General features: G+C 35.0%; 1 protein-coding gene across 1 annotated transcript in view; it reads left to right on the top strand.

The window, feature by feature from the left end:
- Nucleotides 1-165: 165 nt before the first annotated feature.
- The window catches only part of LOC117789525 (unconventional myosin-XV), a 50,935-nt gene continuing 27,347 nt past the window's right edge, over nt 166-23,753 (top strand). The window contains exons 1-5 of the mRNA XM_034628560.1: nt 166-209; nt 12,527-12,849; nt 18,315-19,341; nt 19,546-21,063; nt 22,581-23,513. Coding sequence (XP_034484451.1) covers nt 12,724-12,849; nt 18,315-19,341; nt 19,546-21,063; nt 22,581-23,513 — 3,604 coding nt within the window. The 5' untranslated portion in view covers nt 166-209; nt 12,527-12,723. The remainder of the gene's footprint in view (nt 210-12,526; nt 12,850-18,314; nt 19,342-19,545; nt 21,064-22,580; nt 23,514-23,753) is intronic.

Genomic DNA, 23,753 nt, shown 5'->3' with positions numbered 1-23,753 from the left:
AGAAAAGAGCTCAGCACACACACACACACACATATATATATGCATACATAGAGTCAAATACGAATACAAATACAAAAGCAAACATATAAAGTACAAACGTGGACAACGTCGACAATAACAACAAGTGGTAGCAGCGGCAGCGGCAGCGGAGAGAGACAGAGAGAGAGAGTAACACAGTTAACAGAACAACAACAACAACAACAAAGCAAGTAAGTTTTAAAGTCTGTACAGGTACATCGATATCGATGACCGATCACCGATAACCATAAACATAGCTAAATGTCATTGCCAAATAAAAGAAACAACAATTACTAGAATAACAACAACAACAACAACAGCTTCAGTTGTTGTGCCAGTTCTCACATTTAGTTGGCAACACCAAAAACAACAACAAAAAACCAACTGTTAGCCAACGGAATGTGTATGTGTGCAAAAGAGAGAGAGACAGAGTGAGAGCCAGAGAGAGAGGGAGCGGGAGGGGATTTGCTTTTGTCCGGTTCGCCGGCAATTAGAATCCACAAAACAATATCCACAACATTTAAAATACATACTTTGCATTCGTTGCAGTCACAATTAATTGTGGATTGTGTTCGTTATGAAATTGTAATTGAAATCTCTCTGTTTATCCATATTTACAATCCACATCAATAATGTGGAACTAAGCTCTTTTTTAAAGCTGCTTTTTCTTTGATTGCATTTGTCCTTTATGCGTACATATATTTACAATCCACAAGCGACAATTCATAATCGAGCAAACACATTTTGAGACCACATTTAAAGCCCCTATTTGCAGCCCATAATCCGCATTTAGCATCCACACTTACAATCTACATCGGGATCTTTTGGATTAACCTGTTGAAGTACCTTTGCAGTTGTGGAACCTGTTCTTGTTCCATTTCTCCGATTCCACTTGACAGCGGATGTCCCTAATCTACCTTTACTGTCCACATTTGCTTTACCATACTTAGAATCCACAATTCGCACTTACAATCCACATTGAGATCTCTTAGAGTCGCCGGTTTAAGTCCCTTTGCAGTTGTGGAACCTGTTTTTTCTTTGATTCCATTTGACAGCAGGTTGATTTTAGTATGATTATTATTAGCATAAGTCCCTAACCCACGCTTACAATCCACAGTTGCAATTCGAACTTAGGATCCACTGTCCACAGTTATCCACACTATCACCGATGCTTATTATCGGCATTAGTCCCTTATCCAGACTTACAATCCACAGTTGCAGTCCACATTTTCTATTCATACTTAGAATCCAATATCAACATTGACAGTCCGCACTTAGAATCCACAATCAACACTTGCAATCCACATTTACAATCCACACATTCAAACTTAGAATCCAATATCAACACTGATAATTCATACTCAATACTTGCAATCCACATTTACAATCTACACTTGGTATGCACAATCCACACTTACAATCCACACTTACAATCCACATTTACAATCCACACTTACAATCCAAACTTACAATCCACACTTACAATCCACACTTATCCACAGAATCCACATTGTTCTATCTTCTTGTCACCTGTTAAAATCCTTTAGACTTGAGGAACGTGTTTTTGTGTTTCTTTTTTTTTCAATTTAATATTACAGCCCTTAATCCAGCTCTATTATCCATTCTCCACAATCTATGATCCACATTGTAAACTCGCTGAGGCACCTGTTGAATTATTTCGTTTATTTTACAAAAAAATTTGATGCTGGAAACAGCTGTGGAACCTGTTCTTCTTCTCGCTCTTTTATTTGTTCATTTTGTTCTTTTTGTCTCTGATTGAAATCGATTTCAGTTTGTTGTATTAACGGTGCTTTTACCCCTCCCCCTCTACCCCACTCAGTTGCATAACGGTTGCTGCCACTTGTGGCAAGCAGGGTAGGGGAAGGGGATGGAAGGGGGCATGTGGAACGTGGAACGTTTAGGAAGCGACAAAAAAGAACTCAAATTGTGCAACTCGAATCGAACTCGAACTTAATTTGATTCGCTTTGCAATTGAACAGCAAACTGAGAGAGAGATAGAGAGAGACAAAAATAGAGAGAGAGAGAGAGGGGAGAGAGAGGAACGCGTTTTGGCCAAATCATTGCAACGGTATCTACGACGTCAAACAGTTAAGCGTGCAGAAATATTAAAAAACAACAACAAAAAAACAGGCAATCAAAAGCGAAAAAACTTAAAGTAGCTTAAAAAAAAGCGAGTAAAAAAAAATTGGTAAGAAGTAAGGCAAAAACTGGTTCCGGCCGCCAAAGAATTCCGCATTGGCCACTCGACTATGGAATTGCTGGGACGCACTATGGGCAATATTGCTAGATTAGCAAACAAAAAAAAGAAAATATTTCGAACTTTTCAATTTGTTAATGTTAATTTGTTTTTTTTTTTTACATATAGCAATATAGAATTAATGTTATCGATAAGGCATTTTTAGGCGAAATAAAATAATTATTAATTATAATTAATAATAGTTTAGCTGCAGTTTGAAAATAAGAATGTGAAAATTCTTTTTTTCACTATGTGTGGTTCACTCAAGCAACCATACAAAAATTGAAAAATAACATTTATTTTTGATTTTTTAAATATAAATTAAAAAAAGGAGTTTTGCTTTATTGTGTATACAAAAAATTGAAATACAGTAATTATTTTTTTGTTTTTATCATATAAATTATTTTTGATAGTTGAAAATAATTTTATAGTAGGCTAAAAAAAATAATTTTTATTTCTTTATATTTTTTTTAAATAAAAAATATGGTAACGCTCTCAGAAAAAGAAAAAAAAATTTAATATCTGCATTAATTTAGAATTCTGTCCCATAGTGCATCGAACTCTCAACTGACTCCACTGCCTCTCGCTCTCTCTCTCTCTCTCGCTCTCTCTCTCACTCTCTCTGTGTGTGTGTGTGTGCCACTTCCGTATACAACGTATGTACAACACACAGTTGTTGTTGTTTTTCCCTCCTGCTTCTCTTGCAACATTCTTAGTTCACGTTCGTTGCCTAAGTCTTTTGTTTTCTTTTTCGCTTTTCGCTTCTCTTGCGTTTTCTTTCGTTTCGTTCTTGTGCTGCTTTTGTTCTTTCTTCGCTATTTGCTTTAAGCAGAGCTAACAACTCCAACAACAACTCCAACAACAACAACAACAGCAACAACATAAGCACAAAATGCATAACAAAGAGAAGCATAGAAAAGCAATATTAAAAGAGACACAGACACAAGTGTATGTTAATGTGACAAAGATGTTAATTGGCTTTTACTTTATTCAAACAAAATACTTAGTCACAGCGGATACAACAACAGCAACAACAGCAACAACAACAGCAACAACAACAACAAAAGCAACAACAAAACAGACACAAATCCATCCGAGTGAAATTTAATTTAGTTGTCTGCATTGCAGTTCGTTGTATACAACAGCGATTTCACACTTAAACGATAGCGATAACAACACAGATAACGATAACAATGCCGATAACGTGTTTTAAAACGCTTAGATAATCAAATAAATGATGACAGCTTGAATAAAATAAGCTAAGAGGCACATACAAATTATTTTACAAATGACAATATATCGATAAATATAGCAAAGCGTAAATCGAAAAATAAGTTGATATATATATCTAGCAATAAATCGATTAACGGTAAGAAATATGAACTAAAATACATATTTTGCTTAAACGCTTAGATAATCAAATAAATGATGACAGCTTGAATAAAATAAGCTAAGAGGCACATACAAATTATTTTACAAATGACAATATATCGATAAATATAGCAAAGCGTAAATCGAAAAATAAGTTGATATATATATCTAGCAATAAATCGATTAACGGTAAGAAATATGAACTAAAATACATATTTTGCTTAAATTGATTAAATCTGAAATATTTTGACCTTAACGATAGCGATAACAACCACGATAGCATCTATCAAATAGATTTAAAGTAGGGATTCAATGAATAGGAAAGCAAACTGCTTAGACACATTTTATAAAACTAAAAATACTTCGATAAATGTATCGATATATATAAAATAGAAAAATTAACGATAAATAAAATCAGCTGACATGTGTATGTTAAATTTAAATAAGATTCTCTAAACTTTTTATATCGATTATCGATCAAATGTATCGATAACGATTAATTATCGAATTAAAAAATTTACATAAATTTGTTAATGTTGTAAAATTAAGAGAATGTTGTTTCAAATGACAGTTGCGCAGCGATAACATTTCGATAACTTGCCTTGGCAATGCCCACGCAGACTTCACACAGTTAGCGAATGCGTCCCACTTAACATCCACATTTGCAGCTGCGCGTTGCGGGGGCGTCCCAATTGCGGCTCCCTTTTTTTTTAACTTATTTATGTTGCGGGTGCGGCAACAAGCAACGTGCAACAACAACAACAACAACAACAACAACAACGACAACAACTGTAAACGCACAACTAGTTGAATGCTTCGCTAAAACAACAACAATAACAACAACGGCGCACCCTAGACAATAACAACAACAACAACTCAACAAAAACAACTGAAAAATCTCAACACGAATTGTTTTTTTTTAGAATAATTTCATGACAGCAACAGCAAATATAACAGCAACAACAACAAATGTCGTCTCGCACTTTCAATTGTCTTTTTGCATGCAATGGTAAAAACAAATACAATTTTTTTTTTCAACACTCAGCGAAAAAATGTATAGTAAATATAAATAAGTCATATTTAGATTTTTATTATTATTTAAAAAGAAAATGAATAAAAAATAAATACAAAATATATTTATTTATTTAGTGTCAACACAAAAAAGTTGATTAAAATAAATATAATATTATGAAGAATGCCTTTAAGCTAAAAATTATATTTAAAATTAATACTGAAATGATAAAAAATTATAAATTAATACTATCACATTATATTTAAATATAGTGTTAATGTTAAACATAAATATTTTTTATTGAATAAAATGTAATATTTAATGTCAGTGGTAATTTGACATCATTAGATAAATTTAAACTAAAATATTTTGTTTAACATTGAATTATATTAATTTTAAAAATTCGTCAAAGTTATTTAAATGACATTAAAATTAAATTTGCCTTATTTTATTTTATGTTAGTTTTTTTTATTTCATTTAAAAATTTTTGAGGGTTTTTCTTGTGTTATTCTTTGTTGTTACTGCTCAGCTATCTTAAAAATTAAATTAAAAAATTATGAAAGTAAATTGTGAATCTAAAAGTTGGAAAATACTTAAATTGTTATTCGGAAATAGAAATTGGAATGATAAAAATAAGGAAAATTTGGATTCTTTTTGTTAATTAAAAATCGCGCGTTTTTCTCTGAGTGTATGTTGTTGTTGCTGCAAATTTCCCTTTTTTGTTTGCAGTTGGCGTGTGTGTGTGTGTGCGTGTGTGTATGTGGGTGATCGATGAGTAGCAACAACAACAACAACAACAACAACAACACACAATCTTTTGCGCTCTATGTTGTCTCTTCAAAGGTTTATTGGCCTTTTGGCTCACTCGACTGCCAATGTGTCTATGTATATGTACATGTGTGTGTGCGTGTATGTGTGTGTCGCAGTTTTAGCCAAGTTTGCTTATAGCCAAGTTATTTGACTTGGCCCTGGTTTGTTTGTGAAATCGTGAACATCAACAACGACTTTGACTTCTTGCTAAATATTTCTTCTTTCTACATGAAAACTTTTCTATTTGTGCGTGTACAAACATAAACGTGGCGCACTGTTAATGGGAAAGAGCTAGAGGAAAGAGGAGGCAGCAGAGAGGGGATGGAAAGGGGCGTGTCTCAGACATTAAGCGGCTTAGTTGAGAGAGCAGCATCCTCAAAAAAAAACTAAATAAATAAAAATAAATATGTGACTAGTCACTATGCAGCCAATAACTCAAAATGTCAGAAGAAACCAGACAAAAAAGAAGAAGCAGAAGAGGCTACAAAGGAGCCAGACGACATTTTAAATTAATTGATTAATATGTCTCTATCGATAAGTCGGACAATTCAAGAAGATTCTTTGAACTCTCAGATGATTTTTAAACCATTACATGAAAATAAGAGATTTATATTATTTGAATTTAATTGTTTCATAATTTTATGGTTTTTTTAGATCAAAAATTTAAGTACAATATTTATAACTTGTAAATTTAATAATTTAATTTAATAATTGCATAATTAAGTTTTTATTGCTTAGTTACTAATAGATATGAATACATTTAATTACTCAAAAAAATTAATTATTTTATAATTTTTGTTTGTTTTAGTTTAAAAATTAAAGTATTAAAAACAAATATAAATAAAAAAATAAAAATGACTTGTAAATAAAAAAAAAAACTTAGTTTTTTCATTTTGCTGTTAATAATTAATACTTTATTTGATTGAATACTTGATTTAAAATTAGTATTATTTGTAATTTTCTTATTTATTCGAATAATTTTTCTGAACTTTTTGTTTTATTCATTTATGTTATTTGTTATGCCTTCAGCCTTTTGGACATTCCACTTTTCACTTCTCACCTTTGACTTTCAGCTTTATTAATTGATTAATTATAACAAAAATAAAAGCGAAGAATGAAGACAAAAAAATATACAAAATTATTGAGAACTTTCGACCATATTTTTGGCCAATTAAAAACTAAGAATTCGCTTTCACCTTCAGTTCAGTTTAGAATTGATTCGAGTTTTGTTTTCAGCTCTTTTTGTAGGATTCTCAAAGATAATACTATTTAACCCAGTTACAAAAACATGAACGAATAGCATAAATGCTTAAAATTAAATTAATGAGCTGCCAAAAAGGGAATTCAAGTTTGTTAGGAAATTTGCCAAGAAGATTTTCATACAAATAAATAAATAAATGAATATGTTAAATATGAAATGCGGACGCCCAAAATATAAAAAAATATGTATAAAAAAATGCTGGTCAAGAATACTTAAAAAGCCATGGCCAAAATCAAGGTTGTTGTTGCCAATGTGATTGTTGTTGTTGTTGTAACTGATTACCATTGGTGAGGCAAACTTTCACCTGTTTAGCGGCAAGCATAAATATTTATGCCCAAAAAAAAAACCTAAAAAAAAACGCAAACATAAATAAAAAAAAACTACAGCAACAAAGGCGGCTTATTGTTGTTATTTGTAAGTTTAATGCGCGCACTGAATTTGGATTTGTAGTTGGATTTGTTTTTGGCTTTGCCTTTGCATTTGGCCAACAAATTTGTGCTAAATGGCCAAGACAAGTGCTGACGAATTGACAAAGTCAATAGACAGTGAGAGACACTGAGAGAGAAAGAGAGAGAGTGAGAGGGATAACTTGTTTTTTTTTTTTTATGATTTGGCTAACAAGACACGAACGTGGTCCAAGTGCTCAAATTGGCAGCTGTCAGTCATTCATGTGTTCATTCATTCAACTTAGCCACTGTAAATAACAATTATTTTGTTTCTTTTTAAATAAAAAATAACATTTACTTCTACTCACTTTAAAAGATCAAGAAATTCTTTTAGGGACGGCAAATAATAATTATTTTCGTGTTAATATAATAAAATTTCAATTTCAATTTTTATTTAAATATCATAATATTCTCTTACTTAAAATTTTTAAATAAAAACTGTTTTTCAATTTTTGGAAAAAATTGGTATATGTTACAGTTCGGTGAGGCAGTGCTTTGACAAAATTATACATTTTTGCTTACAAAAAATATATGTTTTTCATGGATTTTTAATATTGAATTTTCCTACAACTTAACTATTTTAAAATGTAAAAAAAAAAAAAAAAACTCTTTCTTCACCAACTGTGTATAAATTTTGTGCCTTTTTTGAGTTGTATTTTTAAGGAAAAAATGATCATTTATTTATGCATAAATTTTTTTATTTATTTTATATTTTATTTATTTTAGTTTTTACTTACAAATTTTGGTTTTTTTTTATTCATTCATATATTTACACTTAATCAGTCAGCCGGTCATTCATTCCCTTTTCCACGATTGCCTTTACCTTTTATATGGAATCTCTCTCCCAGTCTCTCTCTCTCTCTTTCTCTCTCTGAGTGTTGCTCTCTCTCTACAACAAATGTTGTCGAGTCGAGTTCGACCGCATTCCAATGTTAAGACGTCGCTGCCTGCCTGCAGTCGATATCTATGTCGATGTCTATGTTGTCCCAACAACAACAACAACAACAACAACCACCACCACAACAACAACAGCACAAAGGCAATTTAATGGAAGTTCTCGTGTGTAATCAATGAGCAACGCAGCAAAATTGCAAAACACTTGTGACTGCTCAAAAAAATAGAAATAAAATAGAATTAAAAGAATTTCTCATATAAACGAGAACTTTATAAATTTGAGTACATTCAAACGTTATTATTGGATTTTATGAATAATAACAGTAGTATTTTTCAATCGAACCATTTTGGTTTGAATTCTTAAATATTTTTTTAAGAATTTTAATATATTAACTTATATATTAAATATTTTTTATAATATTTAAATTTATTTGATAATAAAGTTTAGTTTGGTGAAATGCATACTTCAATAATTTTAAATCATTTGTAAATCACTTGATAAGATCTTTTAAAACGACTTAAAACAGTTAAAATAAAACACTTTGATTGTAGCTATCAGTTTAAAAAAAATGCAAATGAAGGCGTGGTCAAGCTGTAAACGGTATTTTGAGAGACTGTGAGAAGTTTCTTGAACTCACTGTCTCCATGTGACCTGCTACCTTTTTTATTATTGTTTTGTTGTTGTTGTTGTTGTCATTGGTGGGTTCAAGGTTCCTGTTGGGTTTGATGAGCCCTAACTTAATGTGTTTTAGGTTAAGCCATGTTCAGATTATATCGTTTGATAAGTGTTGCCATATTAGCTATTAAGTAGCTAGAAATTCAAAAAATCAAAAACTAACAATCTGGCTATTTAATTTTAAGATAATTGAAAAATTGCTTACCTAAAAAATAAATATTGATTTTTTATTCTAACGAATGTATTTTACAGTCATTCTTAAGTAAAATATTGAAAGTATTAATTCTTGTTTAAATAAGTTCATTGAAATATATTAATCAAGGCAAACATTTTTTCAAATTGTCTGATAAGTTAAGTAATTTATAAATTTTGTTTTGTAATTCTAAAATTCTTGTAGGTACGATAAGAAAAGACAAAATTTTTTGCTGCAAGTATTTTATTAGAATCCAATAAATGTAAAGATTTAGTGGTTATAGCTTTTCTTTTTAATAAAAAAAATTCTTTTTATTTTATGATCTGATTTTTTTTTAAATTATATTAGACCTTTAAACACTTATATTCATTTATTTTTAACTTTTTATAGCTATCTTTTCTTGAGCCATTTAGCTTGAAATTCTGACAACACTGCCATTGATAACCTTTGCTCAAGTTCGTTGCCTAAGTCTTTTGAAATGCGCTCAAGTTTGTTGCCTAAGTCTTTCGTTTGCAATGCATTTCACCAAACCTAAAGTCAGTTTTTCCCATGACCAAATGGCTTAAAATGAAAATCCCTTAGAATTTCGATTTCTAAAGACGACGCTGAGTGTGTGTGCGTGTGTGTGTTTGTGTGTTTGTTTGTGTGTCATAAATTTGTGTTTTATGAGACAAAATACTCGAGACAAACGGAGACTCGCACCTGCATAAATGTTAAGCTATAAATGCGACAGGTGTGTGTCTGGGAGTGTATGAGTGTGTGACTGTGTGTGTGTGGTATTTTTAAGAGCCAGTCTAGTTGGTGATTTGTGTGCCAGATTCTTGGCATAACTCGCAGCTCTTTTGGCAACGCATTCGCATATATGTTTATTTATTTTTCTTTTTTGAAGACGTTTTGATTTTGGGTGTGCCTCAATTTAGGGCGTGGCAGCCGCCCCAAAAACACAAAAACACACACAAAGTGAAACTCTTGATAAGATCATCATAAATTCAGTTTTATTTTCAATTTCATTTTTAGTTTTCAATTTCCATTTTTATTAAAACACGCACAAAAATGCGCCGTTTAATTATTTCATTTAATAAACACACACACACACGCACAACACACGCACACACACACACACACACACAACAATTGTTTGCAGCATTTTTGATTTTGGGCCTTGATATCAATCCTGATAAATAAAAACGCTTTTAATTGACGCAGTTTGTCGAACTGCAACTCATTTAATTTATTTGTCGATTTTACTTTCAACTTTACTTTGTTTTGCCATTTTTTCTTTATCCATTTTCATTTTCCAATTTAATATTTAACACACGCTTCTGTTGCATTTCTCTTGCATGAAAATATATCAAGCGCAACCGATTTCAATTTTTTTTTTAAATCGTATCGAATCGAATGCTGAACTTAAAAAAAATTAATTTGAATTAATCCAGCAGCTATAAAAAGTTTTTTTTACATATATATTTTTTTAATTTGTAAATTATATACTACTTTTATAATTTACCATATAATATTTTTTTCAAGTTAAATTTAAATATTGTTATATTTAAATATAATTTGCTTTATAGTTAAACAAAACATGATTTTTGTTTTTTTTTTAACTTAATGGGAATTGGAATAGGATAGGTTGTCTTTTTGTATTTTTTTAATTTGATTTTTTTAATGTTTAATTAATTGTTTGTTGGATTGTTTATAATTTAAGTATTTTTATTTTGTTTATTTTTATTTTTATTTTTATATTGTATTTTATTTATTTATTTATCTTTTTTTTATTTTTTTTGTACTTTTTAATTGTTCTCTTACAGTCGACTCCAATATTAATTTGTCAAAATCTGAAAATAAATATGAAAAATGTATTTTCACGAAATATTTAAATTAACTACTTAAACCTTGTATATTATCTTGAATAAAATATATGAAATTAATACGAAACATGTTCAATTTGGATATAATTTAATTATTTTTCCCGTCATTTTTTAATTATATGACTTAACTTTAAAATAAATATGGTATATTATTTTAAATTGAAGTTTAGTCTCTTTGGTTTTATTAAATTCAAATTAACTCTGACATTTTAGTATGTTTTTAATAAGTTTTGTAGTTAAATATTACATAAAAAAATCAAATATATTTGTCTATCCATGCTAAAATTAAATCGTGATCTCATATGTAAATGCATTCAGTCGTATGCAATTTGTGAATAGGTTTTTTTGCTGGATCTTTTGAGATGTGATGGCATTTGGCAATTGCAAAACAATTGCTGTTGTCATTTTGAGTGTATGAGTAATTTATGATATTCGTTGTTGCATTTTATGAGCCCTGCAAAAGGGTGAAAAGGTGCGGGAAAAAGTGCTGAAAAACAAATACAAATCATAATGAAAATAATAAGCGTGAAAGAAAAACAAGAAAAAAAAATCACCTACTTACTTTCATTCAATTTCATTGAGCAGCGAGCGGCCTTCGTCTGTCTTGTCTGTCGTCAGTTGTTGACAGTTGCAATACCCTACAGTGACTGTGAACTGTGCACACACACACACACACACACACAATAACAGTCGGCATTACAGTGACAATCACTTGTGAATGGCAAATGCCGAACGAGCTGAGCAAATGCATCCAAGCGAGCTTTCTGATAAGCATTTGCGGCATACCTATACCCTGTACTGTCAGTTAATAGAGGGTATAATAGAGTAACAGTTAAGAGACAGAAAAATGCTTTAAATATAATTTAATAGAATACAATTTATTCACAATATTTTCTTATTACAAGATTTATTTTAGATTTTAATTTTTAGTTGGCTGGAAATTTTTATATTAAATTATATTTAATTTTTTCTCAGTTTAAAAAAAAATCAAAAATACTTTACCTCATCTTAATATATAGAAAGTCAAGTCTCTAAATCACCATGTTCTTAAGAAAAATAAAGAATTAAGATATTTTGCATATTTTATAATTTTTTAAAACATTTTCCAACTTTTCGGAAATTATATTTTTAAGAAAACTAAAGCTTTAAACTTTTTTTTGTTTTATGTAAAATTTTCTTAATTTAAAAGAAAAATATATTTTGTCTTAATATAAAGAAAGAACTATTTTTATGAAAAAGTAGAACCACTTTTCGAATATTTCAGAAATTAAAAAAAAAACCTTGAGTTTTAATTTTCTTTTAAGTGAAGCAAAATATTTTCGATACCTAGGCATTTTTTCAAATGCAAATTTTAAAAGAGAGGTTAAATACATAAAAAATTATTAAAACATATTTATAAATCTGGGGTTATGAAGTATGATATATTTAATTATTTTACAGGGTATCTGTATTGTCGGGTATTACAGGGTAACTGTATTGTATAGTCTCTATTGCAACTTCTCTTTTCTTGCTTAGAGTTGAATATGCCAAAGGCAGTGGCATTTGATAAATAAAAGTGATTTTTTTATGGTGTCATGTTTTTATTTGTTTGCTTTTTTTTGTATTTTTTTTCTTTTATTTTCTGTTTGCTGTTTTTTTTTTTGTGGTGGCTGTGAAATGTTGCGAGTTGATGTTAAACCTAAACTAATCAAAAACCAAATATGCCACTTTGTATTTACAGCAATGCATCAGCCAGCAGCTTGAAACTTTGTGGGCAACCCTCGCAATTTCCCCCTCGACTCCGACCCCAGACGACGAGAAGAAGACACGACAATTGAAAGCAACAACTGGATAAACTAAAAGAGAATCGAAAATATTTATTTAGATAAATTGGATTTAACTGAGAGAGATCTTGAAGAGAGATCTTAGGATTGCAGCATGGATTGGGCCGAAGGGGATTTGGTTTGGTTCGATCCTGGAGTGGGACATCCCATTCCTGGTGAGATCCAGGAAGTTCATCGCGCTGCCCAAGTGATTGTTGTCCAGGCCATGATCAAGGGCAAGGTAAGTGTGTCACACAACTTGAATTAGCTTAAAATATTAAATATAAAATACAAATTATTATAATTATTATTGTTTTTAATTAAATATATTTCTAAAGCTGTATATGACTAATTCCAATTCGAATTTCCCAAAACGCCGTCTTATTTCAATATAAAATTGTCTCAGCTATGTTGTGTGACAATCCAGAATATACTATCTAAGTTTTTAACCATCTAAATATTTTTTTTAAGCTTATTTTTTTAAGCTCATAGTTTTTATTATTTTAAATTACATATATTTCTAAGGCCAAAGCAGACTAATTGCAATTCGAATTTCCCAAAACGCCGTCTTATTTAAATATAAAATTGTCTCAGCTATGTTGTGTGAAAATTTCAGCCTTTTAGGTGTTACGGTTTGGTCTCCACAATGATCAGTCAGTAAGTCGGGACAAAGAAAATTAAATATATATAGACTTTTATATGAATTTATAAAAAACACAACCCTGAATATACTATCTTAGTTTTTTAACCATCCAAATATTTATTTTAAGTTTATTTTTTCAAACTCATAATTCATATTTGTGATGCTTGCTTTTGGCAGTCACTGTTGCTGTTACTATTGACTGTTAATTTCACACACATTTTTATTTTTTGGCAAAGATTTTATGAATGCTTTTCACTATTTTCACCTGTCGCCGAAAGAAACACAAATTGCTTTGTTTTTGGCACTTGGAATTCAAGGCATGTTGCTTCTCTCTTCTCTCTTGTTACTTGCATACCTCGTGCCCATTAAATGTTTAAAAGTGGGTATGTTAAGGGCAACCTAATAAACTAAATCCGTATATAGAGTGAATAACCCAATGAGTGATTGGCAATTGATAAAAATAAAGATAATTGAACGGTAACTTCTTTAATATTTATTAAAACTTTGTGAGAAAAATGTAGGACTTAATTAATTTTTAGCTTTAATCCTTTCACCTTTTTTCCTTGTGAGCTGAATGATTTAATTTCAGAATGATTTGAGAAAACATATTGATTATTATTTTTCACATTTTCTCTTGTTATAGTATTTTTAAATTGTTATTTTTGTTTTGATTTGATTGGTTTTAAATTTTTTTTAATATGTACAGGGTATTTTGCATTCTCAACGCCACATTGGCACTGAAACGGAAGTGTTTTGTACCTATGTAAGCCAAGTCTCAGAACCAGCTCCATCTTGGTCTCCTTCTCCTTCGCCTTCTCATCTCCAACTGCATCTTCATCTCCGGGTATCTAATTGCATTGTGCCGGCAGCGATTTCTGACTCCGTTTCCTTTTTCCTTTGCAATTAAGCCTGTCATTTCAACAACAACAACAACAACAATAAGAACAACATCAGTCAGTCTGACAGTCAGTCAGTTTGTCAGTTTGTCAGCCAGAGGCTTTGGCTAATAGCTGGAAACAGTTAGCGATGCCGTTGCAATTGCCGTTCCTGTTGTTGTTTTTGTTGGTTAAGAAATCAAGAATACAAATCCCCAAACTGGCTTCATATACACTGATAAAAAATTGTTGTAAAATCAAGATTTTGATCTCAAAACTAAGAATTTTGGTCAAAAAATTACTCGAAAACATAAAATTCTTAAATTAAGAAATACATCTTAGTTTTAAGAACTTTTCAAATACAATCAAATTCTTATTTTAAGAATAAATGTTCTTAAAATTAAAATCAAAAAAAAAAAAAATGATTTTTAGATCTATAATTTAATTAATAATTTAAATTTATAATTATAATTTTGATTTTATATACATTTTTTTCTGTCTTGGTTATTTAATAAATGTTATTTTATTTTGTTATGAGTGGGACTCGAACCGCCGCCTACTGGTTCACAACTGAAGCGGTTTCTCTAACCAAAGCGCCACGGGGCCACCATTTATTTTTTAATGAAATAGTACATATTTATTCTTTCCTAACAATTTAAGATTTTTATTCTTGTTCTTATTTTAACAACAAAATATTTAAGCAAAATGTTCTTGATTTTAGAAGTTGGTCTTTTTTTTCAGTGTACTTCGACCTGAATCATACTTACACAATTACACACAAACACACACATCTCCGTGTATATCCTGCTCAGATGAGACATACTTTGTCTGACTCTTTTGTTGTCACGAAAGCTCACGAAAGCTCATTTCAAAATGAGTGAAAGCTGTGTAGAAGCTTTTTTTGTGCTTAAACCTAATGAAGAAAAAATATTTGAGCTTTCCAAGCAGTAAGAACACTTTAGAATATGATTTTTTGGGAAATGTTGATCAGAAAAACATGCTAGATAAAAAAAGAAAAAATTATATGCATATATTGTCTGGGCAATGACAGTGAAAAAATTAATACAAATTTTAAACTGACATTTCATTCCGTTTTATTTTAATATAAAGCCCTAAAGAGTTGTAGAGATCAGTGTTAAAATCTGAGATACCCTACTTCATGTATGAGGTATCCTGTAACAGGAAAAAAAGCTTATATCCAATTTTTTGTTTCTTAAGTCTGAATATAGGTTAAAATTTAATCAAAAATTAAAATATTATAAAATATAAAATATTTTTCAACTGAATTGAAAGTACTCCTTAAGTTGCTTTTAATATAACAAATGTCCTAAAAGTAGATATATTTTTGTAAGGACAGCATTCTTCTTAAAAGTGTTTGATTTATATCAAGTTAAAATAAAACTTTTAAAGATTTTTTAAAAATATATCAAAAAATCAAAAATAATGTGAAAACAGAACACAGTACTTGAGTAACATGTTTCTCAGTTTATTTTATTCATCTGAAAATTAAAGTTATTTGACAAACAACCTATTGTTTGAAGATAAAATTGGTTTATTTGTTGCGCACACTTTTGATAAGTTTGATAAATATGGTAAATGAAAGTCTAGACGATAAAGTCTCGAAGCACTCTCGATAGTTGTTGTTGCCACTGCCTCATGTGTTGCTTCTTTGGCAATGTCAATGCATTTAACGCAGAAGAATCCAAGTTGAACTGGTTCTATAGGCTTGGAGAAAGTGGCGCTCTCTCAGCTTAAAAAGAGAGACGAAGATCATTTCTTAATTGAATTGAGATCAGCCAATAATGTGCGACAGGTTTGTCCGTTCTTCTCTCTTTCTTTTTCGATACCCAAAACTGGCCTGGTAGAACCAGTGTTGCCCACTTTTGAGAGAGGGGGATAACAGCGGCTTATTGTGGAAAAAAGTCCATAAAAAGCTAAAGTTTTTAACAACAAAAAATCTGAAAAAAAGCTGATGTTTTGTTTCATGATTCTTTTAAAAATTTTAACAACTTAAAACCAATTTTCCTTGTTCCTGTTCTAAATTAAGCTGCTCTCAAATTTAACAAAAAAAAAAAAATGGTATAAATAATTACTATATATTATTATGAGTGAGTGAGTGAATCAGAACAAAGAGTTTTATATAAGATGTAAGAAAAAAAAATTAAGTGAAATCAAAGTAGATTTTTTTCCCTAACTAGTTTTTCTTTTTTCTGACAATTGAACGTAAAAAAAAGCTAGATTTGACGCCAAAAAATCTGCTCTGGCAACACTTGAGAAAAGTGTCATCTTTCTGCATTCTGTCTGGTCTCTCTGTCTCTCTATGCAATCCCGTTAGCTGCTTTGTCTCTCAGCTGCTCTCTGCCCAATCTCCAAATAGAAATAGAAACAGAAACGCGTTTAAATCGATCGCTTAAAAGATGAGGAGACAGCATTGAGCAAATGTGGGGAAAATAGTTGGAAAAGGGGGGAAAATGGGGGGGAAAACTGTGACAATGTTTTGTGGCTTAGAAGTCCGAGCTCCTTTCAGATGCTCAGTTGAATTCGAGACGGCGTTGAACAACGTTTAAACATTGTTGTTGTTGTTGTTGCTCATCAGTTCTCCGGTTTCTTGTCCGGTTTGCTCTGGAACTCCGGTTCTGCAGCTGGATCCGGGTTGTGCCGTTAGCAAGATGCGCATTGTACGCTTCCATTTGGAGCCCTGGCAACGGGGCAATAGCGTCACGCCCAGTCCCGCCCAGTCGCCATCCTTGTCGCTCCTATCGCCGCACGTGTTGCGTCGCCAGCGACCCGCGAGTCTTGAGGATCTCGAGGATTTATCGCCACAGCAACTCCAGCTGAATTCACCGCTGAATTCACCGCAGCAGCAGCAGCAACAGCTGCTTCGTCGACAGCGTCGTTTAAAGTGTCGCTATCCGCAGGTTGTGAAGCGACTTTCCACGCTCTGCAGCGATGTTATGGCCCGACATGTGAGATATATATACATTATAGGTTAATCCCAATATTCAAAAGAGAGTAAAGAGTAGATGATTGAGGATAAAAAGACCTAGAAGGACTTTAGGAAGGGAGGAGAAGGACAAAAACTATATCTTTTCGGAGAAGAAGAAAAAAAATCAGATGTTAGAGTAAAGAGAGGTGAGAAGAATACAGTGGAGAAGAAATGAGACAGTGTGAAGAAGAAGAAGACGAAGGAGTTGTATAAGATAAATAAACAGGAGAGAACTGCGCAGCCCAAACCATAAGACCTAAAAGCTAGAAATTTTTACACAACGTAGCTGATACAATAAAAAGACCTAGAAGGATTTTAGGAAGGAAGGAGAAGGACAGAAACTATATCTTTTCGGAGAAGGAGAAGAAAGATCAGATGTTAGAGCAGAGAAAGGTGAGAAGAATACAGTGGAGAAGAAATGAGACAGTGTGAAGAAGAAGAAGACGAAGGAGTTGTGGAAGAAAAATAATTATCAGAGAACTGCGCAGCCCAAACCATAAGACCTAGAAGCTTGAAATTTTTACACAACGTAGTTGATACAATAAAAAGACCTAGAAGGATTTTAGGAAGGAAGGAGAAGGACAGAAACTATATTTTTTCGGAGAAGGAGAAGAAAGATCAGATGTTAGAGCAGAGAAAGGTGAGAAGAATACAGTGGAGAAGAAATGAGACAGTGTGAAGAAGAAGAAGAAGAAGACGAAGGAGTTGTGGAAAATAAATAAATAGGAGAGAACGGCGCAGCCTAAACCATAAGACCTAGAAGCTAGAAACGCAATGCAATAAAAAGACCTAGAAGGACTTTAGGAAGGGAGGAGAAGGACAGAAACTATATCTTTTCGGAGAAGGAGAAGAAAGATCAGATGTAAAAGCAGAGAAAGGTGATAAGGATGGAGTGTGGGATAAATGAGACTGTGTGAAGAAGAAGAAGACGAAGGAGTTGTGGAAGAAAAATAAACAGGAGAGAACTGCTCAGCCCAAACCATAAGACCTAGAAGCTTGAAATTTTCACACAACGTGGCTGATACAATTTTATCGTGCGGCATTTTGCGAAATTCGAACTGCACCTTATATTTGTCAATTAGTTTTATATTGAATTTTTTTTTTTTAAGTTTTAAAATTTTTGTTTTTTAGTTCCTATAAAAATATTTCTAATTTATGTGACAAAAATATCTTATGCTTTTTTTCTGAAAATCCGTTTGCAGGCACAAACATTTGCGCTGCAGCCGGGCGAGGGCAGTTTGAGAGCACGCCAGGATTTGGGCAGCAGCGGAGTGGAGGATATGACACTGCTCGACGATCTGCACGAGGCGTCGCTGCTGTGGAATCTGCGATTGCGCTATGACAAGGGATTAATCTACACGTTTGCCGGCAGCATATTGATTGCCGTCAATCCGTACAAAATGTTCCCGGATGCCTATGGCCTGGAGGTGGCTAAACAGTATGCCGGCCGTCCATTGGGTGCACTACCACCCCATCTGTTTGCAATTGGAGCGGCGGCACATGCGGCACTACCATCACCTCAAGTTGTGGTTATATCGGGTGAATCCGGTTCGGGTAAAACGGAATCCACAAAACTGGTAATGCAGTACCTGGCAGCGGTGGTACCGGGCGGTGGTAGTGCCTCAGCCGTCATTACTGAGCAAATTTTGGAGGCAGCACCATTACTGGAGGCCTTTGGTAATGCCCGAACCGCACGCAATGATAATAGTTCAAGGTTTGGCAAATATTTGGAGGTTTATTTCAAAAGTGGCGCCATTGTGGGTGCCAAAATTACGCAATATTTGCTGGAAAAGTCAAGAATTGTCACCCAAGCACCCGGTGAACGCAATTATCATGTGTTTTATGAAATGTTGGGTGGTCTAAGTGAAAGTGAAAGATCCAAATACGGTTTACTCGAAGCGGACAAGTATTTCTATCTGAATCAAGGTGCTACGGATTGTGCTTCGGGTCGGGTGGATTGGGCATCACTTTTGAGTGCCATGCAAGTCTTGGGCGTTACAGAGGGCGAACGTGAGGGAATTGTTCGCGTTTTGGCAGCTGTACTGCATTTGGGCAACGTTTATTTCCATCGCCGTCAGCTGCGTCACGGACAGGAGGGAGTGGAAATCGGTTCCGATGCGGAAATCAAATGGGCCGCACATTTGCTGCACATCAGTGCGGAGGGAATGCATCGTGCTCTCACCAGTCGCATCACGGAGGCAAGAGCTGAACGGCTGCACACTCCTTTAGGTAAGATTCAACAAATAAAATAGGCATAAATAATTTGTACCAGTCAGGTGTGCTTGACTTTACCACTGCGAGCAAAGTGAGCAGGGAGCGAAGCCCCCTACTCTTACTTTTTTTTTTTTTTTTAAATTTTTGGTATTCTTGCCCATTTTGTTTATTTTTGTGGACTATTTATGTTAATTTGTTTCTTTTCTTGATTTTGACTAGGTATTGATCAAGCGCTGGATGCGCGCGATGCCTTTGCCAAAGCCTTGTACGCAGGACTTTTCAATTGGCTCGTTTCCCGCATCAATTCGATAGTACAGAAAGCGGGCACTCACGATGCACATCGCATATCGATACTCGATATTTTTGGCTTTGAGGATTTGGCGGAGAATAGCTTTGAGCAACTGTGCATCAACTATGCCAATGAGAATCTGCAGTTGTATTTCAACAAACATGTATTCAAATTGGAGCAAGCGGAATATGCCAGGGAACGTTTGGAATGGACACCATTGGCATGGGATGATAATTTGCCAGTTATACATTTGCTGGCTAAGAAGCCCGTTGGCATTTGTCATCTGCTCGATGATGAGTCCAATTTTCCGCGTGCCAGCGACTTGAGTTTTCTCGAAAAGTGTCATTACAATCATGCGTTGAGTGAACTCTACGCGCGTCCACGCATCGGAGCCCAGGAATTTGGTGTTACACATTATGCGGGACAAGTTTGGTATTGTGTGGATGGTTTTTTGGATAAGAATCGCGATGCTTTGCGCGGTGATGTCTTGGAACTATTGGCCACCTCACGTTTACAGCTGGTCAGTGACCTGACCAAGCAGCTGCGAGCACAAAGGGATGCCGGCAAGACCCTACCAAAGGGTAGCAACGGTCGTTTTGTGACCATGAAACCGCGTACGCCTACAGTGGCTGCCAGATTTGCGGACTCATTGCAGCAATTGCTGCAATCGATGGGACGCTGTCATCCCTGGTTTGTGCGCTGCATTAAGCCGAATCAGGAGAAGCAACCCTTGCGCATGGACATGCCGTGTGTACTGCAACAGCTGCGATATTTGGGCATGCTGGATACCATACAGATACGTCAGCGCGGTTATCCGGTGCGTTTGCGCTTCCAGCATTTTGTGGAGCGTTATCGGCATTTATCGGGCTCGCCATTTTCGCGTGGTACACCCTATCGCGAATTGTGCCGCTTGCTGTTGGAAGAAATGCCGCGTACGGGCGTTGAAGGGCCGGATTATCAGCTGGGTGCTACGCGCGTGTTTCTCAGGGAAGCGCTACATCGCGCCTTGGAAAGCGGACGCACGGAACGGCTGCGTCAGGCGGCGGTGCATATACAGCGTCATGTGCGCGGCATGCTGGTGCGTCGTCAACTCCAGAGGCGTCAGGTGGCCGCTGTCAAATTGCAGGCACTGTGGCGCTCGCAACGCCAGCAGCAACGCTATCAACGCTTGCGTCATGGCGCGCGTACCGTGCAACGTTTGTGGCGCGGCAAGCTGGCAAGGAAACGCGTACAGCAGCTGCGCTCCGATCATCGGCGCAGGCAGGAGGCTCGCGAGGCGGCGCAGCGTGCGCGGGAGGCCCGGGAGGCCAAACAGGCGGTCCTCGAGCGCAGTCAATTGAGCTATCTGGATATACCCGCCGAATTGGCATTCATCTATTCGAAACTGCAGGGCTGGCATCCGCCGCACAGTGATCGTCATCTCGTCAAGGTGCTGGGCACCGTGCCAGGTCAGAGTTGTATTCGTATATACTGTTTCTTAGCCTGATTTTTAAACTTGTTACTGAAAAAATAAGTAAAAGGGTATATTGTGTTCGTTGGAATGTATGTAACAGGGAGAAGGAGGCGTTTCAACCCCATAAAGTATATATATTCTTGGTCAGTCCGTTTGTCCGTCTGTCTGTCTGTCTGTCCGTCCGTCCGTGTGAGTGCCTAGATCTCAGAGGCTATAAAAGATAGATATACCAAATTTGGCACACAAAATTCTATAGACCCCACGCTAATCAAATTTTTTTCAAATTTAAGTTACGCCCTCTTCCGCCCCCGCAAATCGCGAAAAACCACCACACCCACAGTATTTAAGATAATACAGTTTTTATGAAAATTAACATTGGTTTTTTTATGATCTATTATCTCACTTAACTGCAGCAAGATCAGACAAGTTGAACGGGAGTAATAGCTGACCAAAGTTATTAATAAAGTTATTATTTCAATACAATCACCTAGAAGTATGCAGTAGTTTTTGTTAGGCAGTAATTTTCTTTACAGTCTTTTATATCTTTTGGTCAGGATCTCGACAATAGCCTTTTCCACTTGCTAGACTCCGTACTTAAAAAAAGTACATAGGTCTATTGGGTTTGTTTTGACGAATATGTGCGTTACAGGCAGAAGGAGGCGTGTTTGACCCTATATAGTATATATATTGTTGATCAGCATCAATAGCCGAGTCGATATAGCAATGTCCGTCTGTCCGTCCGTCTGTCTGTCCGTCTGTATTACCGCCTAGATCTCGGAGACTATGAGAGCTAGAGACACCAAACTTGGTATGTAGATTCCTCTATATTGCAGGCAGATCAAGTTTGTTTCTTTTTTGAATCGGACCACTATATCATATAGCGCCCATAGGAACAATCGGTCTTTAATCAAGTTTTAGTATGAAAAACTTTTTTGTTTGATAAGATATCGTAACCAAACTGATACAATAAGCATATAACTTGGTTGTATACATCCTTACCGAAGTTGGTTTAAATCGGACCACTATATCATATAGCTGTCATAGGACCGATCGGTCGAAAATCAAGTGTTAGTATGAAAAACTTTTTTGTTTGATGAGATATCGTAACCAAACTGATTAAATATGCATAAAACTTGGTTTTATACATCCTTACCGAAGTTGGTTCAAATCGGTTTACTATATCATATAGCTGTCATAGGACCGATCGGGCGAAAATCAAGTGTTAGTATGAAAAACTTTTTTGTTTAATGAGATATCGTAACCAAACTGATTAAATATGCATATAACTTGGTTCTATATATCCTTACCGAAGTTAGTTCAAATCGGTTAACTATATCATATAGCTGTCATGGGACCGATCGGGCGAAAATCAAGTCTTAGTATGAAAAACTTTTTTCCATTATTAGTTTTTGCCATAGTAAGTGCGGGGACTCCAACAGTCGAGTACGCTCGTTTTTTATTAAAATCAACAAATCTATTTAGATATAATAAATCGTTACTCCCTGGTTGCAGGTCCTCCTTTGGCCAGTGCACAACTGCCCGCGGATCTGGCACAGTTTAGCTTTGGCAAGTTCAGCAGCGTCTACTGCAACGGATTGAGATTGCAGCCACGTCGGGAACCGATTACGGCGCCACTGCTGACACGAGCTGCATCCCGGGATCAGGATTTCCAGGATGCTCTGGCTGTATTTAAATTGATACTGCGCTGGAGCAACGATAAGGCGCTGGAGGGCGAGGGCGCCAAGGAGAAGCTACTTTCCGATTATATAGTGCACAAGGCGTTGAGCTCGAGAGGATTACGTGATGAGATTCTCGTGCAGCTCTGCAATCAGCTGCATGGCGCGGATTCGGTTTTGAGTACACGTCTCTGGCAATTGCTGGGACAGTGTTTGTGTTGCTTCCAGCCGAGTGCGGCCTTCAGTAAATACCTGTTGAAATTCATCACTGATGAGGGACCAGCTCCGCCCACTCGCCAGCTGCTGCAGCGTCAGCTGTTGCGTCAACAGAGCGCCGGAGGATCGGCAGGCGCATCGTCCTCCAGGAGTTTTGTGCCCTCCTGGCTGGAATGGCGTGCCTGGTCAAAGGGCTGCGATATGGCTTTACCCTTGACACTGCCGGATGAGGCCAGTCAAACGGTCGCTGTCGATTCCTGGACTAGTTGCGAGGAGGCGGCCGCCTTGGCGGTATCTCAACTGGGCGTGGCCAGTCGCGGTTGGACTCTGGTGCTGGACGATGGTCAACAGCTGACGGACAGCTGTGGCCTCGATTATGTCATGGATCTGATTGCCGAGAAGGAACTGTGTCCCGCATTCCCTGCGCCACGCAGTGATCTACTCCGTTCCGGCGCGAAATTCACGCGCACCACTTTACCGGATGCGGTCAAACGTCCGGGTGTACCGCCACCGGCACCGCCCACAAGCGCTGGCGTGGCAGCAACAGGAGGAGGTAAATATAGCTAAATAACATAAATAGTCGGAGAAAACACGCATAACTTTGTCAAGACTGAAATGATTTTCAAACAAAATGTCATTTTGATCATGATTTTAACTTTAAATTCATTCTGCATTCAAATTTTATTAATTTAGTAAAAAATGCTAAGGGTCCCCCCTTTGAAATTTTGAAAATTGAAAATTTTAAATCTCAAGTTTTCACTTTTAATCAACTCCTTATGTCCCAATTAGTATA

The sequence above is a fragment of the Drosophila innubila genome, chromosome X (genome assembly GCF_004354385.1).
Source record: "Drosophila innubila isolate TH190305 chromosome X, UK_Dinn_1.0, whole genome shotgun sequence".
Taxonomy (NCBI): Eukaryota; Metazoa; Arthropoda; class Insecta; order Diptera; family Drosophilidae; genus Drosophila; species Drosophila innubila.
Note: the sequence above shows the minus strand (reverse complement) of the source record. Positions and strands in the feature narration are given on the sequence as shown.